The sequence below is a fragment of the Bombus pascuorum genome, chromosome 14, assembly GCF_905332965.1.
Source record: "Bombus pascuorum chromosome 14, iyBomPasc1.1, whole genome shotgun sequence".
Classification (NCBI taxonomy): Eukaryota; Metazoa; Arthropoda; class Insecta; order Hymenoptera; family Apidae; genus Bombus; species Bombus pascuorum.
This window is the reverse complement of record NC_083501.1, coordinates 5,096,947-5,106,982: the sequence shown is the minus strand read 5'-3', so window position 1 is coordinate 5,106,982 and position 10,036 is coordinate 5,096,947. Positions and strand designations below refer to the sequence as shown.

Sequence of the window (10,036 nt, the reverse complement as noted above, 5' to 3'; positions counted from 1 at the left end):
AATAATAATAACAGTATTATTATAAATTTCATATTATTTATTATGGAAAATTCTTGTTCATAGTAGAAGTCTAATCTATCAGAAATTTGCAAATATTTAAGCTTTTCATTTATTTAGTATAAATTATTATCTATGGATTCTTTTGATTACATAGTATATATTGTACACGTATCCGAACCTCCGTCAACCGATCATTTCAGCGACCACTGGTAATCATGTCAATACATGGATAAAATATAAAAATACTTTATATCATAAAATATATAAAACTTACTAATAGAAAAAACAAATTCTTCGGATATAAACACGAATCTACCTTTTTTTCGAGTCATATGTATATTAAAAATTAACCGAAGAATATATTTCAAGTCATACATATCGTCATATCATTTTAAATAAACAATTAATTAGATATGATTTGAGTTATTCATTTTACGAACATAGAACGAAGATAGGTCTAAGCACGATTGAGGGAGGATTAAAAGTACAATTATATAATATAAGTATATAGTATATTATTATACATATATTTGAATATGTATCTAAAACTTTGTTCTAAAATAAAAAAATTTTGTAATATCAACATACGTACATATATGAACGTACTTCATTATTGAATAGTACTTCATTATTAATTACTCAAATTAATATTAGCCTCGCTCATTATTTGTTGTTTTATCGTCATCAACTAGATTTTCGGTATCTATTAAGAACGATAAATTTTAAATAAGATTATAATAACAGAAATTACAGCACAAAAATTCATTGCTTATTACCTGAATCATTATCACTGATCACTTGAGGTGACAGTTTACAACCTTTGGCTAAGTAATGTTTTAATTTACCAACACTGGCCAAAATTAGTCCTAAAAATGGGGGTGAAGGTTTTAAGGGTCTAGACAAATATTCTGGGTGGAATTGCGTTGCAACATAGTAACTATGCCCTTCCAATTCTGCTATTTCCATACGTAAATTTTCCTCATCATGACCTAACATAAAAGAAAGGCAATATATATTAGTTTAATGAACATTAAAATTTGTTAAAGTTACAAATTAGAAAATGAATGTTAATTTACCTACGAATTTCAATCCAGCTGCTTCTAAATCATCGATATATTTGGGATTAATTTCATATCGATGCCTATGTCTTTCTTCTATAAAATTCTTATTGCCATACAGCTGCTCTATATATGAAATAATTCAAAATATTTATGAAAATGAAAATACATTATATTACATAACAAATTTTTAAGCAAGAAATTGCTAACTTATGAGAGAATTATTTTCTGTAAATCGAGTGCATCTTTTTCCAAGCCTCATGGTTCCACCCATTTGTTCTGGATTATATTCAGGCATGTCTATAACGAGGGGATGATCAGTTTCTGGATCAATTTCTATACTATTTGCATCCTTTATGCCTAAAACATTTCTTGCAAACTCAACCACCGCCACTTGTAAGCCCAAACAAATACCAAGAAAAGGTTTATCATTTGTTCTACACCATCCACATGCTTCCATTTTTCCCAGCATACCTCTTTTGCCAAATCCACCTGGTACTATAACACCACTAAATATAACCCAATTATGATAAACAAATTTGAAAGAAACAAAATGTTATAAAATAATAATAGAAAGAAAAATAACTTACTTGCTTCTACAAAGTTGATGCCAGGCTTCATGGTATAGTACAGGATCTATTGCTTTTGTATTGTGTTCTAAATTATCAGCCTCTATATACTAAAATTATAGTTATACAGATATGACAATAATCATTATATATAACAATATATTTGATAAATCAAATTAATATTTAATTTTAATAAAAATAAATGAAAAATAAATAAAATTTAATATTTAGTAAAAAGCGGATACTTTACTGTTAACTTGAGTTTGTAGCCAACTTGAATACAAGCATGTTGCAATGCTTTTGTGACTGATGCATAGGAGTCTTCTAATTTTGTATATTTTCCAACTAACGCGATGTTTACTTCTTTTCGTAAATGATCAGTGCGATCCGCCAAATCTCTCCATTTCCGCATAAAATATCGGGGACGTGGCATTCCAATATTTAATTGTAACCTGTCATTTAGGAATTCAATAACACCTTGAGATTCCATCAACAAAGGAACACGATATATAGATGACAAATCATGTATTGTTATCACCTAATCATAATACATCAAAATTTCTATTAGTCTTTTAGCCAAATTTCTTAAAGTTTTATTGAAATGATTAAGGAATATCACCTGTTCAGGAGCAACATGACAAAAATTCGAAATTTTTTCTTTCACACAATCGCCTATTGGTAGTTCAGACCTACAAACTATGAGATCTGGAGACAAACCCAAACCACGTAATTCTCTCACACTGGATTGAGTTGGTTTTGTTTTTGGTTCTCCTGTAGATTTTGGCTAGAAGAAACAAGAAATATTCAAGAAACTTATAAAAAAGAAAAAGTAATATTTGTATCCTTTATATATACATTTTTGCTTTCTAAACAGGCATAAACATAATTTATATCTGGTTGTAAATTTTACAAATAATAGTTACATAATTCTAAGGATTAAAAATAAACTGCCAAACATGTGCTTAGTACTTGGCAGGAATTCAAAGTCAAGGTCTAGGATGAAAAAACAGAGTTACTTAAATAAAAAGAGTTTCATACTTGTGGCACTAATGATACATGTGCACAACAGAAGTTTTCTTTTTTTACTCTAAATTGAAATTGCCTAAAAGCTTCTACAAAAGGCATTCCTTCAATATCTCCTATGGTTCCACCTAATTCAATAATGCAAACCTGAAATTAATACAATGTAGATTAATTTAGCATCTTTTTCTTTCCACTTATTTGTAAATGTTATTGTACAAAAGAAATTACATCTGGTTTATCACCATCCTTTGTTACAGATTGTTTTGCAACTCTTTCAACCCATTCTTGAATGGCATCTGTTATGTGTGGTATTACTACAGAATAAAAATAAGCACTTATTATTTATATGAATTATACATTAACTTTATGTGTCTATAAAAAATGTCTTGCCTTGAACTGTTTTTCCCAAGTAATCGCCATGTCTCTCCTTTGATATTACATGTTGATAAATTTTACCTGTTGTAATATTATTGTCTCTGTGTAAAGTAATATCTAGGAAACGCTCATAGTTTCCTAAATCAAGATCTACCTCTCCGCCATCATCCAACACATATACTTCTCCTGAAATGTAAACAATTTTCATGTAATCAAACTAACATCTATAACATAAAATTAATAATATATTTTTTTAAAAATTAGAGATAATAATAACAAACTTGAAAACAAATTTCATAATAGTTTAATTGTACACTGAGAAGAAGATGATTAATTAACGTCATATTTATTTAAGTACATTTTAATTCAATACAATCTTTACATATACAAATAATAAAATTAATAAAACTTTTCTATTAAAATAGACATAGTCACAAGTTTGTACAATAACAATTTAAGCTTTTACAATTTTTGCATTCGCTATAACTTATTAATCTGAAGCAGCATTCGTACATAATAAGATGCATAAATTTGATTTTGTGTTAGAATTAAAAATGCTGTTAGAAATATAGCACGTGATTATAAAATTGGCGGTAGCAACGTGTAAAATGGCTTCTCACACCACATGGCTATATAAAACTTTAGATTTTCGCACAAGTGTTTTTGAACATATCATTCTAATCAGATAAAATATTAAAAAATAATAAATGTTTAATAACGTACCGTGTTCGTATGGAGAAAAGGTGCCGGCATCGATATTTATATAAGGATCTATCTTGATAGATGTCACATGAATATTGCAATGTTTAAGTATAGTACCAAATGAACTTGCAATAACACCTTTGCCGACTCCACTGATCACACCACCGGTTACTAGAATATATTTCATATTTTATAAGCGATCTATTCTACAGAGAATGTTTACATCAACTTCTCCATATGCATTTGTTATTCAAAGTAGTTCAATTTCATTGAGTGATGTCTGGATCCAATGGGAACACGCAGCCTACTCCTACTGTTTGTTCGCGATAAGAAGAGTAGGCAAAGGAATGCTAATCTGATTGGTTATTTCTGATAGAACTAATAAAATTGTAAAGATAAGTACATATATTGGTGAAAAGTATCACATATACAAATATGATCATATAGCAACGCGTGACAGTCAATGAAAAAGCCGTCCCACATGTACTATTAGTTCTATTCACGATCAAGATTTATGTGCCACTTATAGTATTTGAAAAGATGGGAGCGTTATGGCGGGATTTTTAAACGTACAATATAATTATATATAATTATATATAAATATATATATAATAATTTTATATATTTATATTTATAAATTAATTTTATAAATTTATATATATATATATAATATTCTAAAATTATTATATAGAAACTGAAACAATATATTTTTCTAATGTTTATAATTTCCTAGCTTTATACATCCTTGTACATCGCTTAATCCTTTATAGTAGTTTTAGTAATAAGAAAACTTTAAAGTAATTAAACTGTGTAAGTTGTTTCACTTTTTCTAATAATTGAAGTTGAAACTTTAATTATTTAGAAAGTTGGTAAATCGTGTCAAAATATTATTAGGCTAATATATTTCATAGTATAATTCAAACTATTGATGTTGTTTTTTAAAGAAAAAGTAATTTCTATATCCTACAAGAAAAAGTATATTCACAGGACCATCTAGTAATATTTAGTTAATGGAGGAATCGATTTCCGCGTAAAAGGCACAGCGCCATTTCTTGTTGTCTTTTCTCCTTATAACTAAAAACATGGCTGAGGTATGTGTCACAAATGTGTTAAAAATATCCAATAAAATCTTATTCATCTATTACAGAAAGATATAAGTAAATGCTCTAGAATAAGATATTGATTTCTCTTTTAATAGAAAGAAATAATATTGACGTATAAGAATGAATATTTTTTACTTGTAACATAACCTCTTACCAATTGTGTGTTGTATGATTTTCAGGTAGAAGAAACTCAAAAGAAAAAGAGGACTTTCCGAAAGTTCACTTTTCGAGGAGTTGATCTCGATCAACTCCTTGATATGCCAAAGTGAGTATTTTTTTATGTCTTAGAAAAGCCAAATCATTTTTAGGTTATAGTGATCAATTGAAGGAATAATGTACATTCAGATAAATTTTCATACAAGTTTTATGTTATACAATATATATATATTTGTTTCAGTGAGCAACTTATGGTTTTGATGCATGCTCGTGCTCGTAGGCGATTCTCTCATGGTTTAAAGAGGAAGTCTATGGCTTTGGTAAAGAAGCTGCGTAAAGCAAAGAAGGAAACACCACCAAATGAAAAGCCAGAAATTGTTAAGACTCACTTACGTAACATGATTATAGTACCAGAAATGGTTGGTTCGATTGTTGGTGTTTACAATGGCAAAACGTTTAATCAGGTTGAAATTAAGCCAGAAATGATAGGTCATTACTTGGGAGAGTTCTCTGTTACTTACAAACCTGTAAAGCATGGTAGACCAGGTATTGGTGCTACCCACTCTTCAAGATTTATTCCACTAAAATAATTTATGTTTTTCATTTGAATAAAATGTATAAAAATTAATACAATTATTTTTCTGAAATACCTTATAAATACCCAAATAATGTAATATAAGTTACTGAATACTTTAAAATTATTGAATCTAAAATATATCGTAAATATATATATAATATAAAATGACATTTTTTATATGTACATAGAATTAAAACCGAATTTTGTTTAAGTAAGAAACATTAAAAAATATATACTTAGTAAATTTTTAAGTTTTACTTTTTATCCAAGTATAAAGTAAATCTTGGATTATAAATTTTGGATATTATATAGGGATTAAAATAAATTATAATGCATAATATCGAAATTTAATGACGTTTGTCTTAAAATTATCTGTCATATTAAATGTGTTGATGTTATGTTATTATCCACGTATGATTCACGTGGATGCTTGCCGGCTGTTTTAATGCTAAGTGAAATCCACTGTCATTTCAAATATGGCAAAACAATTGACTGACCAAATATTGGATTATTTAGATAAGCACGGAGAAATAAATTCGCTGCATTTGGCTGAAGTTTTTAAAGAAAATCATCAAAAAATTATTGGTGCCATTAAAAGCCTTGAGGCACTTGGTGAAGTAAGTTAATTACCGCAAATTGTTCGTAATCATTATAATAACTTTAACAAAGTTTACCAAAAATTATTTTCCACGCTTTTTATAGTCTAAAAACGAATAAGTGCAATAAATTTTCTAATATAAATTTAAATTTCATCATAACCTTAAAATGTTTATTTATGTTTATTAAATTCTTTTTTATCAAACTGATATTAATTGCGTATTAATAATAGCGTAATTTACATTCTAGTTGATTACTACTAAACAGATTATTGATAAAAAGTGGGAATTAACATCAGAAGGTCAACATGTAGTGAGCTATGGAAGTCACGAAGCAGCTGTTTATAATGCAATTCCTGATGATGGAATGCCTCAACCTGAAGTTATGCAGTCAGTTCCCTTTGCAAAGGTTGGATTTTCCAAAGCGTTACAGGCTGGTTGGATAGTAATTGATAAAAGCAGTGGTAAGCCTATTGTGAAAAAGAAAGTAGCATCTATCACAGATGTTACACAAAATGATCTAAAAACCCTTGCAAGTTTAACTGACCGCCTTAAAAATGAATATAAGAAGAGAAAATTAATCCAAGAAATGTAAGGTTTTTATTAATTTAATTTAATAGAAAAAATATATATATAAGTATTGATTATATTATACGAGCAACTATTTTGTTAACAGAGTTATTAAATTTGTACAATTGGAAAAGGGTCCAAATTTTACAACAACAATTGAAAAACAGGAAACAGAGTTGACTGCTGATTTATTAGTAAATGGTGCATGGAAAGATAAGAAATTTAAACCATATAATTTTGAAGCTCTTGGTGCTACGCTTGAAGTGGGTCATTTGCATCCACTATTAAAAGTTAGAAGCGAATTTAGAAAAATTTTTCTTGAAATGGGGTATACAGTAGAGAAATTAAAGTTTCAAATTTTGTAGTATAATATTCAACAGATATTTTCATATTTCTTTTATTGTTTCCATAGATTCACTGAAATGCCAACAAATAATTTTGTTGAGAGCTCTTTCTGGAATTTTGACGCATTATTTCAACCTCAGCAGCATCCAGCAAGAGATGCACATGATACCTTTTTCATATCTGGTAAATAATTCTTTTGAATTAATTAAATTATGTATGTTCAACTGATTATAATACATTAAAAATTTTTACTTTAGATCCATCTCATAGTACAAATTTCCCTATGGATTACATGGAGAAGGTAAAGAAAGTACATAGCGAAGGAGACTATGGGTCTTTAGGCTATCGTTACGATTGGAAAATTGAAGAAGCACAAAAGAATGTTCTTCGTACTCACACGACTGCTGTTAGTGCACGGATGCTTTATAAGCTTATGCAGCAGGTAATTAAATTAAAAATAAAAAAAGTTTTTAATTTAAAAAATATTCATATGTAAATTTTTCAGGGCGAATTTAAGCCAGTGAAGTATTTTAGTATTGATCGAGTATTTCGCAATGAAACTTTGGATGCCACACATCTAGCTGAGTTTCATCAAATTGAAGGTGTAGTCGCTGATTACAATCTCACATTAGGTGATTTAATAGGAATTTTGTATGAATTTTTTAAGAAACTTGATATTACGCAACTTAAATTCAAGCCCGCGTACAATCCATACACTGAACCAAGTATGGAAATTTTTTGTTATCACGAGGGCTTGAAAAAATGGATAGAAATTGGTAATAGTGGAATGTTTCGACCTGAAATGTTATTACCAATGGAATTACCTGATGATGTAAATGTCATTGCTTGGGGATTGTCCTTAGAAAGGTAATAGAATCATGAATAGTATTTGTATTATTAAAATATTATAAAATTTGTTTTTAAATATAAATACATTTGTTTTTTAGGCCAACTATGATTAAGTATGGATTAAACAATATACGAGATTTAGTTGGACCAAAAGTGGACTTGGAAATGGTTTATAACAATCCTATTTGTCGCTTAAACAAGTAAATATCTTTCTAATCATTATTAAGGTATTTATGTAAGTAATTACAATATTGGAATTAAAATGCATTTGATTTTATGATAGAACTTAATTTCTGTTACAAATCATCTCCTCCATTAAAACTATGAAATATGGGGATGTAATTTATTCAAATTTTTTGTACTTATATATTGTTGTTTTAATTCAATGTACAAAATTTTATTTATTAAATAAGCGAATAAATAAGATAAATACAATAACCTTCTGACAGGACTAGTCAAAATTCTTCTCAAACAAAGAAGCCCGAAGATAAGAAACAAGAATTAAACAAACATGAAAATAAATCGTGTGCAGTTAAATGTGCAGAAAAATTCGAGAAGCAAAGGCTCGTCATATTTTGTGATCCAGAACATCCGATCAAGTTTATAGAATTGTTCTTTCGTCACGTAAAATCTTATGTCAACATTTTTGTGACCTCTCATGTACATTCCAGTGTGCAACATTTTCCAAATCAGTTATTAACTTTTTGTTCAGAGTATCGAAATGCAAAGCAAACTACTGACATACACTTAACAATAATCTGGAAAGAAATTGGTATTGATCCCATATTGCAGTTACCAGGAATGCACGAAATTATAGGCGAGATAAATGTAGCGCGATATCTAAATCGCCTAATCGAAAACTGTTATCCACACGTTTTACGTTACGAAAGCAAAGGTGCATTGTATGCAAATGAAATAGATAATTACTTAGAAAAAATACATAAGTTCTTACATACTAATGTGCATCAAATTATTCATAAAAAATCACGTTACGTAATGGGTGAAGATAATATATCTATTGTAGATATTTTATTAGAATCCCCCGAAAAATGTAAACTACACAAACAGAAATAATATGTAAATAAAATTTTGCAAGAATACTATTACATATTTACATATTGTTGGATTTTTTATATGTGGTATGCTTTCTATAAAATTAAGTTACTATATATGTTATACATATATGTATTTGGTTACATATTTATTTATATTTTTCAATGGATTGGTACTTAAATGATGCGATAAAAAATATTTGTCTTGATGTTTTAAATATTTGCAGTAATCGTGAGAATGATATTTAAGTAGTTGTTTCTGCCATCGTGTAAGTGGCTGCGAGATGAGAATGGAAAGAAAAAGCTGCATTGAGGCGTCTTCTTTGTTCGTCTAATCAGGCATGCATATTGACGCCATTTATTAATCGGTGTATATGTAAATATTTACTATACGAATGTTATGCGTTATTACATAAGGACTCAAGAAGTCTCTATGCAGTATTCTTTTTCTATTCCTATATAGCTTCTTCAGCTCGCTCATGCACTCTATCTTTATATCTCTATGTTCATAACCAGTATAACCCTAGTTGCAGCAACAGTTCATAGATGGTGGTTCATAGATGTGTGATTATAATAATAAGTGCACATATGACTAGTGTTGTTATTTTTCAAGTTCTTGCGCGCGGGTTCCAAGTTAGATGGATGGCTGTACAAGAGAAACATTATAGACGTTCAAAGAATTCAACAAGTTATTACAAATTTTTTATTATTCTAATTTTATTTTCGCACAAATCCTGCATTGTGGAGAACATTATATACTTTCTCTCGTGGAATTTTATCCGTTTCACGATCGATTACCTACAATAAAAGTAGGAGGTGCTATTATAAGCAATAATATGTATAATAATACTACTATATGTAGAGTGTCTCACACTTTTCCATTCAAATTTCCTTAATATGTTCTATAAGTAAAATTAAGACTAAAATTTAACAAAAAATGTATAAATTCTTTATTAAGAAGTTATAGCCAAAGTATCGAAAGTGACATAAATAATTTGAGTATGTTTCTATTTCAAAATGTTGTCCACCTTTTTATTGATGTAGTATTTACTGATTGTGAT

The 10,036-nt window shown here is 28.5% G+C and overlaps 3 protein-coding genes across 6 annotated transcripts; 2 read left to right on the top strand and 1 right to left on the bottom strand.

Moving 5' to 3' along the window:
• Positions 1-76: 76 nt before the first annotated feature.
• On the bottom strand, positions 77-4,108 carry LOC132914106 (CTP synthase). The gene is made up of 11 exons (XM_060972937.1): positions 3,749-4,108; positions 3,041-3,211; positions 2,879-2,964; positions 2,666-2,797; positions 2,247-2,411; positions 1,878-2,165; positions 1,649-1,737; positions 1,269-1,567; positions 1,077-1,184; positions 777-989; positions 77-703 (listed from the first exon to the last, which is right to left on the bottom strand). Exons 1-11 carry the CDS (start codon positions 3,912-3,914, stop codon positions 651-653), a joined length of 1,770 nt encoding a protein of 589 aa, XP_060828920.1. The 5' UTR covers positions 3,915-4,108; the 3' UTR covers positions 77-650.
• A 588-nt stretch (positions 4,109-4,696) lies between these two features.
• On the top strand, positions 4,697-5,619 carry LOC132914086 (small ribosomal subunit protein uS19). Its single transcript, XM_060972906.1, has 3 exons — positions 4,697-4,818; positions 5,010-5,095; positions 5,228-5,619. Exons 1-3 carry the CDS (start codon positions 4,810-4,812, stop codon positions 5,574-5,576), a joined length of 444 nt encoding a protein of 147 aa, XP_060828889.1. The 5' UTR covers positions 4,697-4,809; the 3' UTR covers positions 5,577-5,619.
• A 307-nt stretch (positions 5,620-5,926) lies between these two features.
• LOC132914082 (phenylalanine--tRNA ligase alpha subunit) lies at positions 5,927-9,843 on the top strand. Of its 4 annotated transcripts, none has more exons than XM_060972897.1 (8): positions 5,927-6,180; positions 6,410-6,750; positions 6,836-7,057; positions 7,142-7,257; positions 7,332-7,516; positions 7,580-7,941; positions 8,022-8,123; positions 8,373-9,843. In XM_060972897.1, the coding sequence occupies exons 1-8, from the start codon at positions 6,040-6,042 to the stop codon at positions 8,995-8,997; spliced, it is 2,094 nt and encodes a 697-aa protein (XP_060828880.1). In that variant the 5' UTR covers positions 5,927-6,039; the 3' UTR covers positions 8,998-9,843. The 4 variants fall into 4 exon arrangements, with proteins under 4 accessions (XP_060828880.1, XP_060828881.1, XP_060828882.1 ...); XM_060972898.1 differs by having other exon boundaries at positions 8,207-8,515; XM_060972899.1 differs by having other exon boundaries at positions 5,928-6,180; positions 8,022-8,158; positions 8,373-8,486.
• Positions 9,844-10,036: the final 193 nt, after the last annotated feature.

Bases quoted from the DNA above. Each gene is read 5' to 3' on its own strand.
- LOC132914082 (XM_060972897.1), top strand. From the start codon at position 6,040: ATGGCAAAACAATTGACTGACCAAATATTGGATTATTTAGATAAGCAC. The intron at 6,181-6,409 runs GTAAGTTAATTA...TTTACATTCTAG, and splicing joins GCCTTGAGGCACTTGGTGAA to TTGATTACTACTAAACAGAT. The intron at 7,258-7,331 runs GTAAATAATTCT...TTTTTACTTTAG, and splicing joins TGATACCTTTTTCATATCTG to ATCCATCTCATAGTACAAAT.
- LOC132914106 (XM_060972937.1), bottom strand. From the start codon at position 3,914: ATGAAATATATTCTAGTAACCGGTGGTGTGATCAGTGGAGTCGGCAAA. The intron at 1,185-1,268 runs GTTAGCAATTTC...TTTCATATATAG, and splicing joins AGAAAATAATTCTCTCATAA to AGCAGCTGTATGGCAATAAG. The intron at 704-776 runs GTAATAAGCAAT...CGTTCTTAATAG, and splicing joins GATCAGTGATAATGATTCAG to ATACCGAAAATCTAGTTGAT.
- LOC132914086 (XM_060972906.1), top strand. The intron at 5,096-5,227 runs GTGAGTATTTTT...TATTTGTTTCAG, and splicing joins CAACTCCTTGATATGCCAAA to TGAGCAACTTATGGTTTTGA.